This window comes from Apium graveolens, chromosome 5 (assembly GCF_009905375.1).
Source record: "Apium graveolens cultivar Ventura chromosome 5, ASM990537v1, whole genome shotgun sequence".
NCBI lineage: Eukaryota > Viridiplantae > Streptophyta > Magnoliopsida > Apiales > Apiaceae > Apium > Apium graveolens.
This window is the reverse complement of record NC_133651.1, coordinates 2317618-2343010: the sequence shown is the minus strand read 5'-3', so window position 1 is coordinate 2343010 and position 25393 is coordinate 2317618. Positions and strand designations below refer to the sequence as shown.

At 38.4% G+C, this 25393-nt stretch overlaps 2 protein-coding genes across 2 annotated transcripts; one reads left to right on the top strand and one right to left on the bottom strand.

Annotated features, from left to right (window-relative positions):
* Positions 1-605: 605 nt before the first annotated feature.
* LOC141661355 (ethylene-responsive transcription factor ERF003-like) lies at positions 606-1964 on the top strand. The gene is made up of 2 exons (XM_074468345.1): positions 606-789; positions 877-1964. Exons 1-2 carry the CDS (start codon positions 707-709, stop codon positions 1304-1306), a joined length of 513 nt encoding a protein of 170 aa, XP_074324446.1. The 5' UTR covers positions 606-706; the 3' UTR covers positions 1307-1964.
* An 11845-nt stretch (positions 1965-13809) lies between these two features.
* Positions 13810-14933, bottom strand: LOC141659079 (uncharacterized). The gene is made up of 2 exons (XM_074465813.1): positions 14449-14933; positions 13810-14338 (listed from the first exon to the last, which is right to left on the bottom strand). The coding sequence occupies exons 1-2, from the start codon at positions 14931-14933 to the stop codon at positions 13810-13812; spliced, it is 1014 nt and encodes a 337-aa protein (XP_074321914.1).
* Positions 14934-25393: the final 10460 nt, after the last annotated feature.

Genomic DNA, 25393 nt, shown 5'->3' with positions numbered 1-25393 from the left:
CCACTTTAAATAATTCACATAACGATGTTGTGAATTTAGCATCTCAGAAATCACTCTATTTATGTTATGGAAAAAACAGTTTAAAAATGAGTAATATTAAATAATTCAAAATTTGTACCAAAATAATTATAAAATAATTGACCAGACAAGTGTCGAAATTTAATTCGTAGACGTATATGAATGTACACGAATCCTATATTATAACGAGGAAAATTACCAGTTATAAAGTATTTGAGAATTTTTTTTATAATAATATTTGCGCATTTGGGCTAAAATTTTTAGGAAAATGCTAGAGACCCCAAATTTTTACCTAAATTTTTTTCCCAAATATGACGTGTCACATGAATAGTTGGTAATTTTCCTAATAATAAAATGGGATCCCGCGTGCATTAATATGCGCCCATGAATTAAAATAAGTCATGTGTCAGCCATGTCATTTGGTAAAAATTTTCGGGAATATACTTGGGGAACCTAGCCCAACTCAATTTTTTATTAAAAAATTCATAAAAATGGTGAATGAAAATATAGACCTTGTGGGACCCGCAATATGAAAAGGTAAACGTAGAAAATAGGCCCAGCGTGCCTACAAAAGAATTGGCACACTGGCTCTTCTACCATTCTTCCAAAGGTCACACAACACAACATAATTTTAAAAGAACAAGCACTTTTTGTCAATCAGTCTTGCAAATATTTCATCTTCTTAAACATGGTGAGACCTCAACAGAGATACAGAGGAGTTCGCCAGAGGCATTGGGGTTCTTGGGTCTCCGAAATTCGCCACCCTATTCTGTACTTAACTTCGACATTCTTTTATTTGACAAGTTTCGAACTCTTGACATCACTTTACTGACGTTTCCGTTCTTTTTTTGTTTACAGGAAAACAAGAATCTGGCTAGGCACATTCGAAACATCCGAGGATGCAGCACGAGCATACGATGAAGCTGCTCGGCTCATGTGCGGACCAAGAGCACGTACTAATTTCGTTTACAATGCCTCTGATGAGCTTCAGTGTTCTTCACGAAAGTTTCTGTCTGCAACACTGAGAGCTAAATTGCAAAAATGTCACACTACGTCGCTTGAAATGTCGAGAGCTCCTGTGAAAACGGAGCCTGAAGAAGCTCGTTCAAGTAAGAAAAGTGGGCAAAGTGGAGGCGGTCACAATGCGATCAAGGTTGAAAGCAGTGAGTGTCAAGGGGAGAATAATGTTCAACAGTTCAAGTCTCCTGAAGAGGAATATATAGAGCAGATGATTCAAGAATTGCTGGATTATGGATCTGTTGAGCTTTGTTCTGTTATCGGTAGTTAGATAATCTAATTCGTATTCTCTCTGTTTTTTTTAAATAGTCGTTTTGACTTTTATCATGCATGGTTACGCATAAAAAGTTAATGCTACTAGTAAAATGAAACGGAACAGAATAGTCGATTTTTATATAGAGATAGAGAGAATTGCATTTTGCACCCCTTATATTTGGTCAAAACTCAATTTTGTATACCTATTTTCATAAATTGCAGTTTACATCCCCTTACTTTGAAATCCGCCTCAACATACACCCTTTTTGCCTAAATTTTTAGCCCTAATTGCTGTCTCCAACACTATATCTCATCTTTTCTCTTCAATAATAGATTATATATGTTATTGTAGGCAATAATTTGGGAAAAAAATTGACAAAATTTGGCAAAAAGGGTGCAACTTAAAGCGGATTTCAAAATATGGGATGCAAATTGTAATTTAAGAAAATAGGTATACAAAATTGAGTTTTAATCAAATATAAAGGGTGCAAAATGAAATTCTCTCTACGACTTCCTAGTGAATTCCTAGTAAAGTAACTAGCGGTTTAAAATATTAAGGTGTTAGAGAAAATATCTCAACACGATCTTATGCTACTTACATTTAGATCGGAAAGGAAACTGTGTTCTCTGAAAATGGCAAAAATGTAAAATGTTCTGTATACATTGAATACCGATCTTCAAACTTGAGACAACATGTGCTCTAGTTGCATGTTAGGTAACCAGTAATAGTCTTACTATCTCAAAAATTCAAAACATTTGAAAAAAACTATCAATTGAATCTAATTCTGCCTATTATAATGATAGATTGTAAACATACTTTGATATCTCACTCAAACAATGGTAAACCAAAACAATCAAACTCGATTTATCGTGATCATAAAAGAGAGATCAAGAAGGAGGATAAAATGTACGCAAATCTTATCTCTAGATTAAACAGAACAAAAACCAAAACCGAAACTTGTTGCAGTACCATTGTGATTTTGAGAGTGGGTGCAATAAATGAGAAAACTAATTATTCCCTCCATCCCAAAATATAAATTTCTTTGACTTTTTATGTGCATTTTAGGATGTATAAAAGTCATACTTCCGCATAATTTTTTTAAAATTTTCTTTTTTTCAATTAAAATTTAGTATATATATTTTTATTCAGAAAAAGAAAATTTGAAAAATCATCTCAGAAGTTATTATTTTTACTCGACTTAAAATACACGTAAAAAATTAAAAACACTTGTATTTTGTAACAGAGCGAATACTATACGAGAAGTATGAATAGGGTTATGGAATGTGAAGCTTATGATTATCTCCCCCGTAAGTAAAACATGCTTCACACTTACTTTTTCGCATGTTTTTCAATGGTCCTTTAAAACATAATTCCATAATATATTTTTTTTTTCTGAATAAAAATTTTATATTTAAATTTTTATTCAAAAAAAATTAAAAAAAACATTATGAAACTATATTTTATAAAAGTATCGAAATAAACGCAAATAGTAAACGTAGAGAACCCGGTGGGACGGAGTTTGTACCTTACTGACAAGCATTTTCAATTTGTCCCTGCATGGTAAATGGTAATACACCACAGATCTAGCTCCCGCCCTTTTCATTTCATCCCTAAAAGTTGTTTACTTTGTGACAACATCTTAATCATTTTCAGTCTCCAGACCTATTTTTCTTGTCTTTTTCATGACTTTCTCTCCTTATTTCCTAACTTTTGCCAGATGCACAAAACACACTTAGAATTTGGGTTTCTCTTGTTTGACTTGCTTCAAGTGTAAGCACAGGTTTTGATTTTCTTCTATTCATAGAACACTAGTCTACTTTGCAGTACAGTACAGAACTTTCACCAGGATCTGCAGACCATAGAACTTGACAAGGGGCTAAAAAAATTGATGTTTACTAGTCAAATTTTTAGAAGTGAGGCTATTTTTTAGTCTCAGTTGATTTTGAGGATTAATGTAATGAATTATATCATTGTAAAATTCTGCTCATATCAAGTGAAAAACAAACTTCCTGAGATTAGTCGAGGTGAGCATAAACCGGTCCGAATTGTACTATTCTAATTTCATTCATGTTCAGTACTATTCTAATTTCATTCATGTTCACTCCCTCCGTTCCATAATAAATTTCCTATATTGACTTTTGACACTATTTATCATAAGCGATTGACTATTAATTTACGTCTAATTTATAAGATCAAATATAGTCATGAGTGATCTTGTTGAATTCGTATTTATGAGTATTTTAATACAATGAAGTTTTTTATATTTAATACTAATACGGAATTAAAGATATTAACAATCAAAAGTGTGCATCGGCAAACGTGTCCAACACAAATAAGAAACGTTTTTAGGGATGAACGGAGTACTTTTCATCTCCATTATAAGTAAATAAATTTTACTAGGAAGATGTTAAATACTTAAATTGGGTGCATAATGCATATGACTGAGTAAGTACAGTAGGTAAAGGCAATTTGATGATGTCCCCCGCAACCATCTAAATAAATAAAGTAAATCAAATCTAGTTCTATTTATGATTAGAAGTTTGGTAATTATTTTGTTCAAACTTTTCTGTATATTAAAGTTAAATATATGACTTTTTTATGTGGTAGCTAGCCTTTTAATTAATGGATGGATCTTCATTGGACTTGTTGTTATTCAGCATTTTAAATACACTTTATTACTTTCTTCATCTCATTTTCGTTGTCAACTATTATCATATTTCTCTGTATCAAAATAATTATCCAATTTAATAAATATGTTATGTAAAATGTAAATTAAAGAAAAAAAAATACCGTGTTAGTTTTATATTATGACAACTTTTATTTTACCAAATATACCATTTTTTAGCAAAATATTTGTAAAAATACGGACGTGGGTTGCATATGAGTTTGCAACGATTACATATGTGGTTGCAGGTTGATCCGTATTTTTGCAAATATTTTCTGCAACTTGGGTATTTATGAAAAAATCCTTATTTTATTTTATTTAGTTGAATAAAAAATAATCTTAAATTAATGTACGAGGAAAACGGGACGGAGGGAGTATTATTTTGTAAAATCTAAAATTCCTCTAATCAAATCCCACCTATCATGCAAACATAGTAACATGGGTGCCAGTATAATCGCATTTACTTGTACGAGTATTTAATCATTGCTAACTGTTTTTAGACTCCAACTGTAGTTTTAATCACAGCCTAAAAATGAAGTTTGACTGTGTTAATTGCAAAATGTTAAAGTAATTAAGGGAATTAGTATTTAAGTAAATATAGAGTACTTTATAGATATTAGATAGTCACTAGCCTTGAGTGATTGAGTTCAATTCTCGCTTAACATTGATATTTGTTAGACCAATTTTTTTTTTTTGCTAAATCCATATTGTCAATTCTAAGTCATATAAACTTAATTTTTCGAAAAAATACATTCATTTTTTTTATTCAAACTCATTACAAGATGAAAATGAGTACAAATGAATAATTACTCGTGGGAATGGTGTGTCCAAGGTTTGCAAGGCAGCAATCATCACTCATGCAACTTAAATCATCATATCGTAAGTCATAATACTGATACAAATGCGCTTAAATCTTAAAAAAATTATCAGTCCAGCAATTCAAAAATATAAGTGTTTATTCACAAAATATAATCGGGGTCTCCCAAAATTTAAATGACTTTAGCTACGATTAGAGTATTTAAAATAGAGAATTAGAGTTTTTGAAGAAAGAAAGTAAAGAGGTAGAGAAGTATTGCTTGGTGAACTTTTGCTGGCCAGAATTTTCAAGCATGGAAAAAGTCTCTCAGTCTGTTTACTAAAGACTTTTAGTTCTTCTTTTACAATGCATGCATGTCAGATTGTCAGCTGATAAAGGTCCAAGTCAAAAGTCTTTTGAAGCTGCAGTGTGTGCAAGTTGAGAAATTTAAGCCTGGGTTTTTTCTCTTCAAATGGTTAGACCTAGTAGAGCTGAGCTGTTCGTGAACAAGCTCCAGCTCGGCTCGTTCGACTTGGCTCGTTTGTGAACTCGAGTTCGAACTCGACCACATAAATGTGTTCGTTAAGCAAAACTGTACCACCAGGTAAATACATATAACTTGTAAAGGCCCATGTCCAAATCTAGAGTAAGCTAGCTCAAACTAAAAGGATTAAGCTACAAGTTTACGATGATCAGAACTGAACTAGAGCCAGAATCAGAAACTGTACCAAACCGTTGCAGAGTCCTAATGAAATCCATGTTGTCCTCAAATCCTGGTTGACAAGGGAGAAGCATAAGCTATAAGACTTCCTGTTGTTACCATATCATGCCACCATAGTATTACAGGCTCATCTTTTTCGAGTACAATTTTGTGCGTTGTAATACATCAGGTAAGATAAACTTTTCTTTGGAGAATAAAAAGTTGGCTGTGTGCTTATTTCTCAGTTATGAACATCCTAGAAGCACAATATCTATTTAGTTAGTAGTCTGAATTATGTGTTAGAACAAAAAAGATAGGACCAATTTGTGCAGATATATGGACAATCTATCTTTTGCCCTATACATTATTATCTCTTCATCAACTGCAGAAAAAGAAAAAGGAATGTCACAATTAAAAATAAGTTGACACATTTTAAGAAATGTTTGAAAACTTGCTCTGATAAATTTAAATTTTTCCAAACTGAGGTCCTGCACACTACTAGTCCTAACTGGCTCAGTCCCGCAAGCCCAACCTTGGAAAATCCCAGCACGTGAGGCACCCAGTCCCGCGAGCCCAACCTAGCCCAACCTTGGGAAGTCCCCACACGTGAGGCACATGCCGAAACGCATGATAGGGACAACTGCCACCCATCAATTATGGGAATAATCAAGGCACGTGTCAGAAGATCCTCAGAACATTCGCCAACCAGTTCCGTCCCGACACGTGTAAAACATCCACTCCAGCCAGGTGTCCTCCGCTCCTATAACTTGGCAAATACTTCTCCAAAAATGTTTCAGTAAATTTCTCCCACGATAAATCCTTTCCTTCAAGCAAAGCCTTCGAAGATTCCCACCAGAAACTCGCCTCATATTTAAGGTAATAACTTGCATACTGAGCTTTCTTTTCATCCTTAACTTCTGCTAACTCAAATGTTTTCTCCATTTCTCTTAATCACGACTGAGCTTTTATTGGGTCGGGCAAACCTAAGAACTCTGGGGGATGAACAGATTGAAAGTGTTTGAATTTTCCAACTTTAGGGGCTACGGGTTGTTGCAAAAGCTGAGCAAGACGACTCATCATAGTGGTTTCTTGATTTATTTCTGGGTCTTGGGTTTGGATTTCTTCTTCTTGGTGATCTGGTGAGTTGGCCATTTCTTACAAGCCTGATTGAGCAATTATTTAGCAATACGATAGCATGGCAGATATATAACAACATTTTATTACGAAATCTCTTTTGCGGGTTTTAAGCTTTACCCAATTTGCACATACAATCCTATTACTATATAATTTCCTCATACCAGTGTTGTTTTCTCATGGCACAAGGTATTATTTACGAAATTTTAAACACAGTTGTATAGAGACATGGTATGCAAGACAGTTTATAAAGATTTCCAGGATGCACAATAGGAAACAAGATATATATGATTGATTCAACAAGCCAAAGGTACATAGATAAAAGTCTGATTATGACAAGTTCTGGAATAAGGTACAACAATATAACAGGGTTAAACAGAGGAAAAACTGGAAAATATCCCCCTATCTACCCCTAACTTCTAACAACTACTACTACTACAAAGTTCTGAGATACAATACAACAAATGAAAAAGGGATCCCGACATCTGACCAAGTATCCCAAAGCCTATCGGCGCTGAAAAACAACAACTACGGGCTCCACCAAAAGTCCCGCCTGACCAACACTAACATCTAATCATCCAAAATCTCTCTCAACACAACCAACATCCAGCGAATAATCTTATGCAACCTCCGGGCCTCAGCATCAGCGTCATTAGTGGATGGTCCCTCATCCAATCTCCTTCGGGCAACCTGCTCCACCATCTTAATCCGGACTCGCCACTCATCATCCATAACTGAAGTGCTCTGCCTAGTCTCTCGAGCTAGCCTATTCACCAAAGCTCCCAACTCAGGAATACGGGAGTAAACAAAGTCTCGATCCTGGGCTAACTTGCCACCAACACTAACAGGCACAATCTTAGGCATCTCAGACTCTGGCTCAGGGGCTGGGGTCTCTGACTCTGGCCTCAAGGGTGATATCTGCATAGGGATCTCACTACTCTCAGATGGATCCTCCTCTGGATCTGAACTAACATACACAGGCTCCTCTAAAGAGGGTGGAATGGGGTCCACTGGGGTACTGGTCAAACTAACCTCTGAATCGGAATCACTACCACTACTGGGATCCTGAGAGAACACATAAAACAGCATCCAAGAAACAACATTAGGGTTAAATAAAACTTCCAACCAACTCACACCCTAATTCTAGTTGCCACTTTAACTTATATACACTTTCCTTAGACTATACCTAATAGTCTAACTCAACTCTATATGAGTCGAACTCTCTCGCGATATAGATATATACCCAAAATACCCTTTTACTCCTAACTTGTCTCAGGGACTAGATCTTGTAGCTCTGATACCAACTTGTGACACCCTCAATCTCGGGGTTAGGAAATGAGGACCCACACTCCTTTAATCTATGAATTAAATAAGCATAAACCCTGATTAACTACTAGTTGGATCAAACATGATAAAGTTTGAGACAAGATTACCACTACCAACCATAACATATAACTTACAACCCAAAATAAAACCAAATTTACATAATCGATTCCGACATACAACCGACAAATAACCCATTTTATCTTTACAACTTTCTGGCTAAGCGCTTGCTCACACATAACCTGTACTACATGCTCTGAAAACTGGAAGCCCTCAACACGGTAGGGACCACCAGGTACGCTCTTACGAGCAGTGTGCCTAAGCTTGGCCATCATCTTGTTTAACTATCATGGTTAGATTAAAACAAAACATATGAGTATAACACTCAACAAGTAACTATAAACAGTTCTACGATACAAAATCCATAATATACCATTATTGTTTCCAGGGCATTCTACTTTAACATCTCTAGGTGGCAGATTTCTGTCCTTTGGGCTATGAAAGGGTTAAGAAGAAAAGCTTTGGGCTTTCAGGAAATGGGGTTTGAGATAGGGTGAAAGCCGACATTCATCACAAATCATTATCAGGATCACAAATGATCTTTAAAAAGGAAAGCGATAATCTTTTCATCATTGGAAATCAATTATATAATTGATAACAGATTCAAAAATCAGGGTTCACAAGCTGTAAGCTAATCAATATCACAATCAACTCTTTTCAAACATTATATACCATTTCATTTTCAAAGAATCATTCACAGAATAAAATTTCAATAATTATGGAACCCTTGATTGGACTATTCAACTTTTAATTCATAATAATACGAGTGATCAGCCCGTACCGACCTCTATCCGGTCTTTAAGGTACCCATGGCATAATTTCAGCCTTAAACTGGACTAGCCCCGCTAGCCGCTTTATATGACTAGACTAATCTCACTAGTCTCTGACGTCTTAATCCAATTCGTCAGGAATTCATTTGGAAACCTTGTGTTGGAAAAGAAAGGTTTTACTAAATTCATTTTATCATTACTGAGAATATGAAATCATTCAGACTCTTTCAAGTCAAAACTCATTCTTAAATTCAATTTCAAGAATTCAAAGATAAAGAAATGAATCAAGGATAAACAAAGTTCAATTCCAGGGATCTTGATCAAATGATAACAAGGTATTCAAGTTAGGAAATCAAACTGTGATGTTCCAACAATATTATTATATTATTAGACTATAATTTTAGGAGATTGTCTCTTTGCTATAATTTGCCAACCCCTTCAAATGAGGTTGTTGTCTTGTATTTATACTAAGTCCCAAATGGGCTTTTTCCTTACAAAGTGGGTCTTCTTGGGCTTTACATTATGTTTTACAATTATTCTAACTATGATTCCTTTGGGCCGTCTTGTCTTGGTCCAACATTTGACCCCCTCCCAGTTTGCGCAATATTTTTAGATTTGCGTTTTTCTCCTTCTTCACTTTTGCGCTTTGAATTTTGAGATTTTTACTTTGATACCTGAATAAAGTTAGTGATCGGATAGGATAATAAAATGAAGAGGAATATTAAGAAAAAACAAACAAGAAAATAAGAAGTAATTGTAAACTCAAGATAGAAGTCAAATGTGTGCCCGAAAAAAAGAAATAAAAACAATGTTTTCTTGTCTTGTTGTTGTTCTCTTTCTCTCTTTTTTTAGGATATATATATAGCTGTTCATGTGTGTTTTTGAATTTATTTTTTCAGGTTTCTTTGCAGATTGGCGGGCTACACTCTTCGGCTTCCTCCCAGGCTATCTAAAAAGCGGCTGTTGCACATCCTCCGTTCACAAACTGCTTGTAAGTTATCCTCTTTCCCTCTTCTTTCTTATTTCTTACCTGCGAGTCAATCACATTTGTCTGTAGATTGCGAATTTAAAATGGCCGACTTTTCCTCATCGTCATCTTCGCGTAGTGCTTCCAATCGAGACCCTGGGAAGCGACCCTTAGAGGAGGGTGATGAAGAGTCTGCTTTGAACTTGGATAACCTTGAAATCCCGGATTTAGGTCAGTTTGGACCTTTTGATTTTCTTGAGGGCGATGAGTTTTTGAAGGGTATGCCTACCGGTCCCTTGCCTTCTCCTCCCCTAAGTCCTCGTACCCTAGATTTCCGAAATAGGGTAGTTGAGGAAAGCCTTCAGTTAGGTAGGATCGAGTTTGAGGGTAAACCTAGTTTGAATTATCTTAGTTACTACATCACCGCCGACCCTCCTGTAAGTAAGTGGGAGAGTTATATCGACTTGTCTAACGGTTACCGGTATCAGGTGTCGACCACTGATGAGAGGGTTTGGATGATGCCCGAGTTCGGAATGCATGGAGTTGCAATGATTATGTTTCAATTCGGTCTTCGTTTGCCAATGCATCCCTTCTTCCTGACGATGTATGAGGCTATCGGGTGCGGCCTTGGGCAGTTGACACCGAATTCTATTGCTCAGTTAAGTGGTTTTGTGGCGTTATGTTGTGATAAGGATCAACCTCCGACTCTGAAGTTGTTTTTCTCTATTTACGGTGTGCGTTATTATGGCAGGCGGGTATACTTCGACTCTCGACATAGGAGGATGAAGATTGTTAGCGTTAGATCGTTGAACTCCGGATACCACACCCAATGGTTGTTCGTTGGGGGTCCTGATTTGGTATTTATAAAGCCTAGTGGGAAAGTTAGCCAGGGTACGATCGATTATTTGAATAACCTGGAGAAGCACGATATTGCTTATCTCGACGAGTTTCATGGGTCGAGGACGTGGTATACACATTTATACTTGAAGGATTCTGGCTTTTTGGAAATGCACGATTGTAAGGGGGATGTCTTATTTGTTGTTGCCCCTGTTTTGTTCATGTGCCTTATTTTTGTAGTTGTAAGGGGGATGAGTTTCTGATTTGCTTCTTTTTATTTCTTGTGTTCCATTGGCAGGAGTTTCCTTGAAAAAGGTTTTAGACGGCGGGGTTCGAGAAGGGATGAATAAGGCAATGATGCTGCTGTTGCAACGTGCTTCGAGGAAGCCTTCTGATGCGACTAGGGCTGGGCCGTCGGGGGTTCCTCATTCGGTTTCTATAGAGTTGCTCGATGATCAGGGGAATAAGGTGGTTGAAGACAATGAAAGGGTTGTGTCGGACCTCGTCCGCGCGGAAGATAACCCTCGAAAGCGTCTTCGAAGGGAAGAAGATGAGGTTTTGGCTGGTGGCCGGGAGGTTGCCGTCGAGGGGGTAAACAAGACTGTGACGGTTGCCGAGAATAAGGTTTTTATGGGGAATACCGTCGACCTGCGTTCTAAAAAAGAGGTGATGAGGGTCGAGATTCAGCCCACTGAACGATGGACGGGTGGATCCACCGTGCCCTTGAGGGTGCTTAATCTTTTCAATCTTCCTCAGGATTCAGTGGCGTACGAGGGTCGAAGGCGTGAGGATCTTGTTGATCGATGTAAAAGCCGGGCTGGACGCGTAAGTGTATCCCCCTTTTTTTATGCGTATATGCCATACCTCGCTTGCCCACTGTATTCTATGTCTATTTACTTTTCCCTTATTTTCATTCTTCATCATTCATCATTTTTTTTGAAGTTTCTTTCCGATTTTATGCACATTGTGGAGGATTACAAGGCTTATGTCGATGGCGAGGCTTGTTCCAAGTTAGAGGCTAAGATTGCTGCTCTGAAGGGGGAAAAGAAGAAAATTGGGGCTGGTTTTGCAGAGCTCGAGCATAGGGTGGTTGACTTGACTAAAGCCAATACTGCGTTTTTGAGGAAGATTGCGGAGATGGAAGTTACTGAGAAGACATCGAGGGACAGGGTGCAGGAGCTCGATGGTCGACTTCGCGAAGTTGAGAAAGAACTTGACGAGGAGAAGAACAAGCGTCAAGGCTTGAATCAATAGGTTGGGGGATGGATAGCTCTTATAGATTGATAGTGAAGGAGAATGAAAATTTGAAGCGTGAGGTAGAGAAAGCTGTGGAAGATATCGCCGATGCTTTGGGCGATGGTTATGGGAGATGTTATCGACGGATGGATGAGGCCGGTTTTTCTGTCGAAGGTCATGCTTTCGAGGATTATCTTCGGGATCTTGCGTCGAAGGGCGATGATACGTGAAGACGGGGTATGCCCCGTGGACCTATGTAATTGAATTAAGAGTTTTTATGAACTTAAGAATTTTACCGATGACACCAGATGATGGATTTGTTTTAAGTGTTAGTCTTGGTAAGTTTGGGTAATTTTCGAATACGTGATCCATGATCTAGTTTATTTCCATATTCTGAGGAGTTGTATGTTGACTGATTTTATCCTCTTCTTATCCCGAGTCTGAGATATTAATCCATTTGTCGAGTTTGAAGTCACCTTAGTCGTAAGTCATATCTTGATTGTGGTTGAAGGAACTGGAAATACACTGATGAGTATACTGGTTTTGTTTATGTTATGAGAAAGATTTGATCTTGCTCAGCAATATTTTCCTGAAATTGAATAGTCTTGAATCTTTAATTGCTTGTCTAGATATTTTCAGATTAATTTGTGAACCGAAGCTTATTTTAACCTCTATTCAGAATATTATGTTGGTGAAAGTTTTCGAAGGTTATTCTTTTGTTTTTGCTGCTTATGAAAGAAATAAAGTGAGCAAATATTTGTGTTCCTTACTTCTTGAATTAAATTACAAACATTCATCTGTCACAATTTAACCGCCCCTCGATGGGGGTCTCATAACGACCCTCATTACATCGAGGGTTTGTTTTTGGTATGGCATTTACTGCCTCAAGATAACGAGCTACAACTGAAATTAAATTACTGGTAGAACTTTTTGAGATGAATTCCATTCCAGGCATTTTTGATGAGCTTTCCGTCGAGGTGCGCAAGTTTATAGGTCCCCGCACTTACCAACTTCGAGATCCTATAGGGTCCTTCCCATGTTGGTTTGAATTTTCCTGCAACAGTGGGTTGTGATGTCGTGGAGTTCCTTAAGACAAGGTCATTAACCTTGAAGTCTTTGGGCTTGACCTTTTTGTTGAAGTATCTTGCAGTTTTTTCTTGCTGGACGATCATCCGTATTCTAGCCTCTTCCCTTGTTTCTTCTAGCAAATCATTGTGAAGGCGCAGACCCTCGAGAGAGAGAGAGCAGGATCGAACATATCGACCTGTGGTGAAGTTAGACTTATCTCAACGGGTATGACAGCGTCAACTCCGTAAGCCAGGCGGAAAGGAGTTTCACCTGTTGCGCTTCGGGGGGTTGTTCTATACGACCACAACACATTCGGGAGTTCATCGACCCAACACCGGGGTATTTCTTCAATTCTTTTCTTCAATCCTTGCAGGATAGTTCTATTTGTTACTTCTGCTAGTCCACTAGCTTGGGGGTATGCTACAGATGCTTTGATATACTGGAATTTTTAATTCAAGTAGGGTCTCCTCGAACTATCTCCCTACAAACTGAGTGTCGTTATCAGAAACTAAGATTCCGGGGACCCCAAAGCGAAAGACAATGTATTCCATAAAGAATTCTATCATTTCTTTTTCTTGAATTTTAGCGAGGGATTTTGCTTCCACCCATTTGGTTGCGTAATCCACGGCGACTATGATGTATTGGCACTGATTTTTGAATTTTGGAAAGGGACCCACAATATCTATTCCCCATTGGAAAAAGGGGCATGGGCTGAGTATCAAATTTAGCTCGGTCGTGGGTCGACGGTTTACACTTCCATGAAGTTGACATGCTTGGCATTTTTTGACATAATCTTCACAATCCTTTCGAATTGTGGGCCAGAATAGACCTTGTCGGATTATTTTAAGGGCTAAGGATTTCCCTCCTAGATGTTCACCACAGATTCCTGTATGTATCTCCACAATCGCTTGGAGAGCCTCTTCCGGGGACAAGCAACGAAGTAGTGGCTCAGAGAGGGCACGTCAATATAACACTGAACCCACAACACAGTAGTTTCTGGCTTTGAACATAAGTGCGCGAGCCTCCGTCTTATGCTCAGGCAGCTTGATGTCGATGATGTATTCAAGGAAAGGTTGGCACCAATCGAGCTTAGTCTGGATCTGATTAACTGATACTTCGTCGATGGAGGGGGTCTCCAAAACATCGACGTATGTCGGGCTGAGGTTAACAGGGAGATTGGAAGATGCCAGTTTGGCCAGAGAGTCGGCCCACAGGTTCTCCTCCCTGTCGACGTTTGACAATTTCCATGAAGAGAATTTATTAAGTAGCTCTTGTGTTCTTGTCAAGTATCGGGCCATCCTTTCATTACGTGTCTTAAATTCACCACTTATCTGTTTGGAAACCAACTGAGAATCTCCAAATATGTCGATGACCTCTGCCTCAAGATCGGAGGCGAGCTTTAGTCCGGCGATGAGTGCCTCGTATTCAGCCAGATTGTTTGTGGCGGAGAATCCGAATTTGAGGGCATGTTGGATTTTGAATCCTTCTGGACTGATTAATATAACCCCGCTCCTCCAGAGTTGGATGTCGAGGAGCCATCAATAAACAAAAGCCACGGGCGTGATTGGTCGTCTTCTGGTTTTTGTGCTTTGGATTTGAACTGGCATTCAGCGACGAAATCCGAGAGAACCTGGGCTTTGATCGCCGTTCGAGGTTTGTACTCGATGTAGAACTGGCTTAACTCTATGGTCCAGGCTGCAAGCCTGCCCGTTATGTCGGGCTTGTGCATAATTCTTTTTAGAGGTAGATTGGTGAGAACATGGATTTCTCTCGCTTGAAAATAATGCCGAAGCTTTCGGATCGCGACAACAAGAGCGTATACGAGCTTTTCGACTTGTGGATATCTTATTTCCGCGTCTCGAAGTGAGTGACTGATGTAGTATACGGGGATATCTTTCCCTTCATCGACACGGACCAATACTGCCGCAACAGTTTCGTCGGAAGCCGAGAGATACACTCGTAGCGGCTCGATAGTTAAGGGCCGAGTTAAAACCGGAGGATTTGTCAAAAATATCTTTAATTCTGTAAAATTCTTTTCACAATCTTCACTCCATTCAAACTGTGATGATTTAGAAGCTTTCTTCATTGCAGAGAAAAAGGGAAGGCACCTCTTCGAGTTCGAGGATTGAGGGATGAACCTCGAAGCGCGGCTATACACCCTGTGAGTTTTTGTAGGTCTTTGATGGATCTTGGTTTGCTCATTTCCAGAATTGCTTTTGTCTGAGCTGGGTCGGCCTCGATGCCTTTCTGGGTGACCAGGAACCCCAAGAATTTACCCGCCGTAGGGCCGAATGAACATTTTGCTGGGTTTAGTCGCATGTTGTTTGCCCTTGCGTTGGTGAATGTTTCTCGAAGGTCTGTTACATGATCTAAGGCAACTTTTGATTTTGTAATCATGTCATCGACGTATATCAGCATGTTCCTTCCTATTTGCGAGGAGAATATTTTATCCATCGTCTGTTGAAAATTAGCGCCCGCATTGATTAATCCGAAAGACATTACTTTGTAACCAAAAACTCCCCTATGTGTGATGAATGCGGTTTGTTTCCAGTCGTGGGAATCCATTTTAATTTGATTATACCCTGAAAAGGCGTCCATAAAGGAGAGGAGTTCATTTCCCGCCGTAGCATCGATGAGTTGGTCGATATTCGGCAAAGGGTAAAAATCTTTGGGGCATGCCCTATTAACATCTGAGTAATCGATGCACATTCTCCACTTCCCATTGCTTTTCTTAACTAGGAACACATTCGATATCCATGTGGGGAATTGCACAGGCTCGATGAAGCCGGCGTCGAGGAGTCTGTCGACCTCTTGGTCGATGGTGGCTCTTTTCTCGGCCGAGAATATGCGTTGTTTTTATCGCACAGGCCCGATGTCCTTATTAATGTGCAGCGAGTGCCGTGCCACGACCTCTGGAATACCGGGCATGTCCTTCGGGACCCAAGCAAAAATGTCGGAGAATTCCCGGATGAGGTTCGTGATTTCTTTTTTGAGATCTGAGGAGAGATTCTTGCCAATTCTTGTTGTTTTATCGGGGTTTCCTTCAAATACTTCTATATCCTCCGTTTCCTCGAGATGAGAGCATGAATTTCTTGTAGATGTGTCGATCAATTCTCTCTGATCGATGTCAAGTACTTGATTGACCTCTAACTCTTCATCTGTCTTTTTTCTTGGAGAGACAGTGGTTAGGTAACACTGCCTAGCCGTTGCTTGATCACCAACCATTTCTCTTACACCAAAGTCTGCGGGGAACTTCATTTTCAAATGGGAGATGGAAGTAATGGACCGAAGGGCGGTGATCGTTGTTCGTCCCAATATTGCGTTGAAACTCGAGGATGCACTGATCACGTGGAACTTGACCATCTTCCAAATCTGGCATGGGGGGAACCAAAAAGCACCGGCATGTCGACTGTCCCAACTACATGTACCTCATTCCCTGTAAACCCGTATAAAGGAGTTCAAGCATTCTCCAGGCGTCGATCCTCGAGATCCATTCGGGAGAAGGCATTGTGGTATAGAACGTCCACGGAGCTGCCGTTGTCGACTCGCATCTTTTTTATCGTGTTGTTTCCCACCTGTGTGGTGATGACAAGGGCGTCCTGATGGCCTTCGATGAGACCAGGGCGGTAGTCATCATCTGAGAAAGAAATGACAGGAGAAGGACTTGCCCGGGGGCGCTTAGTTGTTGGTGGGTTGACATTAAAAACCTCACGGGCATAGCTTTTTCGGGAATTGTGAGAGAGTCCCCCAGCCGCTACACCACCAAAGATAACGTCAATTACCCGATCCTCTTCATCTAATCTATGGCGTCGAGGAGAATCTTCCCGCTGTACATAATGCACTAGCTGTCCTCGGCGAATTTTCCCCTCGATGAGGTTGCTTAGTTGAAAGCATTATTCAGTTGTGTGACCTGTATCTTCATGGTAATCGCAGTATCTAGAGCTTGGAGGATGACCCGGTTTCATGGGTCTTGGTGGACGATAGTCCGGCTCTGTTTTTAGGACCGCTAAGATGGTCGTTTTCTCAGTATTAAGCTTGGTAAATTCTTTGTCTGCTCGACTGAGGGGTTGCCAGTCTCTCTCTCTTCTGTCCCTTGGTTGATGTTCGACAGTACGACCAGGTGGTGATCGGCGACGCTCTTGACGTCTGTCACGCGCGGGAGATCGCGGACTGTAGCTGCGTCGTCGTTCATATCTGGAGGAGCGCTTAGGAGACTGTATGCAACTCACTGCCTCTTGGAGCATCATGCGATGTTCTATAATTTGAAATGTTGTTTGTAAGGTTTTCGGTCTTTTCTCAAAGATCTCCTCTAAGAGTAATTCATGGCGAGATTTATCAATGCTTGCTGTCAGAAAATTGACTGCCATTTGCTCGATTAGATCTGGAATCTCTGCTATTTCTTCTCTGAATCGGGTAGGAAACTTCGGAGACTTTCTCATGAGCATTGGTGCATTGTCATTAGGGAATCTGTGACCTTTATTCCTTTGTAGTTACTGGAGAAACGAGCTTAAAACTTGCTCTTTAGGGCCGTCCATGAGTCGATCGACCGAGGGGGCAAATTGTTGTACCATCGAAGGGCTGTGCCCTGGAGGCAAGTGGAGAATAATTGACATCGGGCGACCTCTGAGTGGCCGAAGAAGGCCATACGTCCATCGAAGGTATTGAGGAATGCTAACGGGTCCGAGGATCCGTCGAAATGATCAAGGGCAGGAGTTTTTAATGTTCTGTCAATGCGTGCTTTCTCGAGCACCAATGATAGGGGGCTCTCGAAGACGGTTTCAAACCCCGCCTGATTTCTCATTATGGTACGCATCTGGGCGATTTCTTCCTGTATTTTGGCGAACTCCTCATGGGAGATAGATTTTGTAGATTCTGTTTGATGCGAGACGTCGGCAGATGACACTGTCCTCTGTCGACGTTCGCGCGGTTGTGAATATGTCGATTCTGCCGATGGTTCATACTCGTACTCGGCATCATCGTCTTCGTCATAGAATTTATCGTCTTGTTCTTTATTTTGTACTGTAGTTTGTTGGAGCTCTCGACGGAGACGGTGGATCTCGCATTTTCGTTCAAGTTTATCATTCAGTCTCCGAGTTTCGTGTTCTAGAAGCTCGAGCTCTTCATCTGAATAAAGTGGGTCCTCTGGATTTTCTTGATTTTGGGCTTTTAGCCTTTCTTTCTTTTCCAAATGTAGTCGTATGTCGCTCGAGAGAGCTTTCTTTCCTTTAGAGGTCTGTACTCTAAAACGCTGATCTGAAACGGTTTTTCTTTTTTCTATCCCTTTGGAGTGTATCTTTCAAGTTCAATGATTGGTCTTCAGGAGGGACTTCAGGTGGAGGAAACAAGCACTTCGGCTTTAAGGCCGGTTGTTTGGGCAGCTCACGATCGCCGCGGGTCGAGGGGTCGGAGGCAATTTCTGCCGTCAACTCCTTTACCTGAGTCGGTCCGGCGGTTCCCGGATCAAGCTCTTCCACAATCATCTTCTGGTTGGATCTGTTAAAGCAAAGCTCCTTCTAGCGCCAAATGATGTTCCAACAATATTATTATATTATTAGACTATAATTTTAGGAGATTGTCTATTTGCTATAATTTGCCAACCCCTTCAAATGAGGTTGTTGTCTTGTATTTATACTAAGTCCCAAATGGGCTTTTTCCTTACAAAGTGGGCCTTCTTGGGCTTTACATTATGTTTTACAATTATTCTAACTATGATTCCTTTGGGCCGTCTTGTCTTGGTCCAACAAACCGTTTCAAGGATCATTAGGGAATAAGATAAACAAAAGAATAAAGGATCATTACACAAGGGGTTCGCAAAATTTCTTATAGGTTTACAAGAATTCAAGGTATTAACAAGTGATCAGGATAAGAAAAAGTTATTAAAAGGTATGAACAATAATCTTATCAATAAGAGGTTCACAAGGACAATGACAGGGTATCTCAAGAATCAATAATAAGTGTACCAATACTATTAAAGGTCAATACTCTATCATGGCATTAACAATATCCTTTCTATATCAATTTGCACAAGTAGAGTTACTTGCCTGAGTTTGCTTTCCTGTTTCACAAAGGTTGAACTACTGCCACCTAGTATACTTTTCCCTTTCCTAGCCCGAATGCCCTCACGCTCTAAATCTACAATTCAAAAATCAAAACCTTAATCAGATTCCCACTCGACGTTCCCAGAACGTTTAACAATTCTCTTTATCGCAATACCCTAGGAGTATATATATATACTCAATTATAATCACACAACACATTTATATCATAACTCGTATACTTTAACCAAATAGACTTCAGATCACGCATTACGATGCAAACACGACATGTAGCATTTAATCCTTGTACTTCAAACTCTATACTCGAGTTATCATATCAACTATATAACCTAATATCAAGACAACTTAATCCTTCCTTTTTCATCATTTCATTCGAACCAAAACAAACAAATAAACCAATAATTCTTAGAAATTACACATGCATTCACTTAGCATCAAATTAACCACTTGTATACCTATATTCCATTCGGCTATAATCACAAAACACAACCCAAGAATCAAACATTAACATGCATCACCAAAATCACATATAAACTTGGGATCAAGTCACCATTTATTCCTTTAAATTATCTTTTAGCCTAAACGCTTACATGCAAAACTCTTCTTGACATGCATCCAAATTCTCATGTCTATTCTCGCTAGTAACTAATGCGATTAGCACATAAACTCACAAAATCCACTTAATCTCTTTTAACCATAAGATCCATTCAGATTTTTCAAAAGAAACACACATGCATAGATAAATTTTGACATGCACTTACTAGAACCAAATCGAAATTACACCTCTAGTTCGTTTAAACACATAAATCATTTTTAATCCCTTAAGATCAATCAAGAACACCTAAAATTTCCAACAATTAAGACATGCATGCATCATTTGGAGTTCTTAAACCACAACTCAATCTACTTATTCAAGAATCTCTATAATCAATCAACAATAAATCATTTACATCATCAAAATCAACTTAATAAACAAGAACTACTCGGTATTCAAGCAAAACAACACATGCAACTCTTAATTCGATTCTTTAAATCATCAACTAATCAAATCTCTCAATTACTACTAAGAATATACATAAACAAGTCATTTTTATCAAAGAACAATCAAATTTATCTTCTTAAAATTAAGGACCCATTTGGGTTTTTATGAAATCACCACATACAATCTTTGAAAATAGGTATTATGATTACTAGAGTTCAGTTTACACATCATGACTCACCACCGGTTCACCGGAGTTCATCACCGGTGGCGGTGGTTCCACGGGGGTGCCCCCATTCGGGGGTTTCCAACTTTGAACCTCCGATTTCTCTCCAAAAATCACAGCAACAAATACATGCAAGATATAATCATCATAAATCACATCATCTCGAGTTTATTAAGACAAGAACTCGGCAAAACTCGAACCCAAACACACACACACACATATTCGCATGCAAGTACAAACATACACATGCAAGTGAATCAAAGCTCATATATGAAACAAGGTTGAAGTTTCATGAAGGTTTCCAAAGAAATAGAGAGGAAGAGAGATCATATACCGAGAGATAGGTAGAGAGAAAGAGAAAGCTTAGAGTGAGAGAGAGAAAGAGAGAAAAATGAGAGAATGTGAGAGAAGAGAGAGTGAGGTCGGGTGAAGAAAGAAAAAGGGGAAGGGAAGGGAGTATTTATATTGCCTTGTAAGGGTAGTATGGTCATTGTACCATACTTTTACATTTCTTTTCTCTTTTCTCTTATTTTCAATCCAAAAATGAATTTAATCAAGAAATAGCTCTCTCGGAAAAGATGAGAATGAAACGAATAATGATTTTAGAATGTAGATTTTGAAATTAGCTTTTCAGCCATATTTTCAGAATAATTTTTGAGCGAGCGGTTGATTAAATACGGATTTTACAAGATTATGCTGAAAATAGCATTTTAGCTCCATAAAATCATTTTAAAATGCAAAGATCATGAAATAAATCCATCTATCACTTTTATAAAGTCTCTAAGACTATTTTGAAGATAACACAACAAATCTCACGCTTTGACCTTACTCGAATAATTTTATACAAATGCATAAATGTCAAATAATCCTTATTTTAAATCAAATAAATCCCTTAAGCCCTTTTAAAAATTAACAGATCACATAATCATGCATATAGACAAGCAAGCACATATATCCACACATCACAACTCATACTTAATCATAGATTTTTCCCTTTTTATTATTATTCCTCTTTTCGCGTATCTGGTCACGTTCTGCCTGACGGTCCGACGCTCAACGTTTCAGTTAAGCTTCACAATTATCTTTACCAATCAACACGACACTAGAACGTAATACTTACTTAAACATTCCATTTCACATAAACACACATATTTCACATTTAAACACTTTAATCCCTTTTTAAGACGGGTTCCGTTCTACCTGACGGCCTGACAACACAGCTTAACCCCTAAGCTGACTCTTTAAATTGGAACGCATCTATCTACTCTCCCAGATACTAATATACAATAAAGATAATTAACCATCAAAATCATTTAATCACATTACCACAAAAATCATACTTTATTCTCTTAATTACGTCACGAAATTCCCAGTCGTTACAACGTTTGTGTGTGCTATTGTTAGTTTTGATTGTCTTAGAACCCCAATTTTGCTTTAGTTTGCATATCGTCTTTGTGTTCTAAAGCCCCGCTACACTTATTCTACAATATTGTTAACCAGTCCCAAAAGGTTGTATGAACTATCCCCAAAAAGCCGTTTGTTCTTGTTCTGGATAGTTTTTGCAATTTTCAAAAAACGACCTTAGATCGATATTATTAGCCGAATTTTTTTGTTAGTTGTTGGTAATTTTGGAAAAATGGCAAAACCAGGAAAGCACACTTCTGGAAGACCCTCTGCTAGTACTCAGGTCCAGGAACCGGACCACTCCAGGCTCATAATCCAGGAGCCAACCAAGAAATATTCCAGGAGCAACCATTGTAGCACACTCCCGTTATGGAGAGAGTTGCGAACACCCGGGACGCCAGGAGCCTTATTGAGCTGAACCAATACAAGTACACCAATATCCAGGTGGCTGAAGAACATATGGCCAACCTTACATGTGATGAGCTAGGAGAAGCAATCTGGCTCTACAGGCAGAAGCAAGCCCGGATCGAGGATGAAGCCGAACTTGAGGAAGAACCGGAGGAGTTCGGGGACTCCCAACACTCTAAGAGATCTGTCGTTGATCGAATTGGAGCTAAGGGGAAGAAGACCAGAAAGGACCCGGGGAATAAGAAAGAATCAGAAGCTGCCAAGCAAAAAAGGTTACAAGAAATGCGGGAGCAAATCAGAAAGAAAGAAGAAGCAAAGCTCGAACTAAAAATCCAGAAAAGAATGCAGTTAGAAGAAGAAAAGCTACTGGCCAAGTCCAGGACCAAAAAGCCCAGAGGGATCCCACTCCAGAGCTGCTTTCTAACGACGAAGAAGAGGAGAAGCAGAAAGACCTAAAAGATATTATGTATGAATTACAAAGGAAGATGGACAGAGACTCGGGATTAGAAATTGGGAAAACATTAACCCCTTTCAGCCACTCCTTGGAGGCTATTCCCCGGCAGCGGGACCTGAAGCACTATAATTTTGATTCTTTTGACGGCCTGGGAGACCCAGAAGAACACTTGAACTACTTTGAGCAGATCACACAAATATATTACTACAATGACTTGACAAAATCAAGGTTTTTCACATCAACTCTTAAGGGAGGGGCCCAGAGATGGTTCATTAGGATCCCCTCCCGCAACATCCATAGTTGGAAGGAGTTTCGTGCATCTTCTCTCCGAAGGTTTCGAGCAAACAAGACACATGAAATGCATATGTGTCACCTGGAAACAATCCGATAGCATGACAATGAGTCCCTCTCAGCCTATATGCGCCGGTTCCAGGAAGCAATCAACAAGGTCTCGAACTTTGAAGAGCGCGAAGCTCTGAGCATGTAACATCCCAAATCCGGGGTCAAGATTTGGTGTCACTAAACAATTTTTTTTACATAATATAAAATGATATACAATGATCCCTTAATTCCGGATCGTTTACAGGTTATGGTATGAAATAAGAATCTAACATTCTAAAATTTACAACAACTGAAACACAAGTCTAAATACCTTAATACTAATTCCCTTGTCTTATCCTTCTAGCTTCATCCTCTTGCAGCTGTGAATTTTTCTAACTTCTGTTCTCTATTAAAAGCTCTTCACTTTAATCCTCATTCGAAACTGAAGGAAATAAGAATTCACAAAGAAAGAGTGAGCCAAAAATGCCCAACAAGTATCATTATAGGTTTCCATGAATTATCTCAAAGAAACTTCTGGAAAAAAATCTTTAAATGACTAAAAACATCTTTATTTATTTGAAACAGTTGAGCGAATAACACATCGGCCCTCATTGGCTTTATTCATAAATCAAAAGTGACGAGCAATTCCCAGATTCATCTCTTGAATCAGGGTTTTGTCCGGTTTTGTAATCATAAAACTTTTCAAGAGGGAATGTCGTTAATGGCGATCAACAATAAATTAGACTGGACACTAGAACCAACATATGCACTATAACCTGCTGATCAGTCAGGATATACCGCAGATCTATACCCAACTGCATAGACCCACCGACATATAGGGTACCCAGGCACTATGGCCTAATAATCAAGGGTTCAGCCATCTCTGGCCCTTATGGTCCAGCTCATTCCTGGCCCTCATCTTAACCATCCAGTCTGTAGAGTATTTTGATGTCAAATCACTTTGATTTCAAAACATCCTGATTCAGGGTTCGCAAATAACCTGGAAAAAATAGGTATTTGCTTAAGAGATCAATCGATAATCAAGAAACAAGTTCAAAGAGGTACTTGCATAATTAAGAGTAATTGCGGTGAAATATAAAAATATTTAACTGTTCTGAACTAAGAATAAGAATGAAGAAATATTTGTAGTATTTTAGAAGAAAGTTTAGGAATACTTGCTTGGTATACGCGCTGCTTCAGGTATTTCACAGTTCCCTATCTCCAGCTTGATTCGTCTTGTGGATGTTGTTTCTATCAAAGAGAAATGTTCATTTAGTTTGATTCTCATCGCAATCGTACTTCAGACTGAGACCACATTGCCCTTATCGTTTACCCATACGATTCTATCTGACTCATATATAATTATCTAACAAATAGAGTTCAAGTAGTCACGTAAATCACATAGCACGTAAGGCACATAGTTAATTTAGGCTTATAAATATTTTTCGAATCGATACCAGACCTATATTCACAGTAATAATCAACTTCTGACTCATTTCCTAATTTTCCGGGATTTATTGGACTCGCATTTATCAACAATAAGGTCTGTAATCAAATAAATACCGTAAACCGACTTTCTCTCAAAAGAGATTATGATTTATAACTATTTTTAATAGAATTGGGTCATTTTTCTGAGTCTAAGGGTCTTCATTTTGATTAAATTGGATAAACGGTTAAATTACTACGCAATAAACAAGATTAAATCAATTAATAATTAATTATAATTTATTATTCACAATTAATTAAAACTCACTTATATTTTAAATAATTATCTAGGAATTATCATACTTTAAAAACAATTTTCCCCAAATTTTTGGAATTAAATAGAACTTATTACAAATTATTCAATCAAATTGATTAATTATTACAAATAATTAATCAATTTAAATAAATAATAAGTAATTCGAAATTAAGTAAATAAATAAATAAATACATTTCTGAATTTCTAAAATTCGGAACACAACTCGAATTATTACGAGTTATTCACTTAAACCGATCAATTATCGAACAACTAACCAGTCTAAGTAATTAATCTTCAACTAATAAATAAATAGATAAATAAATAAATACATTTTCGAATTTCTGAATTTAGAAAATAATTTAGAAATTATTTACAAAATAATTCAGATTTTTAATCAAATTATTTATTTAATTTTCTAATTAATAAAAACTGATTTTCTGATTTTATAAAATAAAACTAAATTACAACACTTCAGGACCTTTCCTTCTTCTTCCTGCGACTTGATTTTTCCTGCGATTTCACTCCACAACACTTCAGGACCTTTCCTCCTTCTTCCTTCGTCGCTAACGCGGCCGAAAACTGGAGAAACGTCGCCGGCAACGGCGGTTTCCGGCGAGCACGATTCGAGGTCAAAACAAAATCGTTTGGTTCGATTTCAACATGATTTTCATTCAAAATCTCATCAAGAACTTATATATGCTAACATCATAATCTAATAACCCCTACAACGATTTCTCCAACCAAACACAAAGATTTTCTGGCCAAAATCCAAACTAACGATTTCGTACATGAAAAATTGCAAGTAATAGTTCAAAATAAAGCTTATAACTCTTACAATCTAACCCCTATCATCAAAACAATCTCAGGTTACTGCAAATTCAAAAACGATTAAACTAAAAATTGCATAAACCCTAAAATAAGAACTAACAATTCAAGCTATCGTTTGATGAAATAAAC

What these genes read in the sequence shown, in the direction of transcription:
- LOC141659079 (XM_074465813.1), bottom strand. Translation starts at nt 14,933, where the DNA reads ATGAAGAAAGCTTCTAAATCATCACAGTTTGAATGGAGTGAAGATTGT. An exon ending in GATTTCGTCGCTGAATGCCA is followed by an intron (nt 14,339 to 14,448) that starts GTTCAAATCCAA and finishes TATATTAATCAG; the next exon opens with TCCAGAAGGATTCAAAATCC.
- LOC141661355 (XM_074468345.1), top strand. Translation starts at nt 707, where the DNA reads ATGGTGAGACCTCAACAGAGATACAGAGGAGTTCGCCAGAGGCATTGG. An exon ending in GAAATTCGCCACCCTATTCT is followed by an intron (nt 790 to 876) that starts GTACTTAACTTC and finishes TTTTGTTTACAG; the next exon opens with GAAAACAAGAATCTGGCTAG.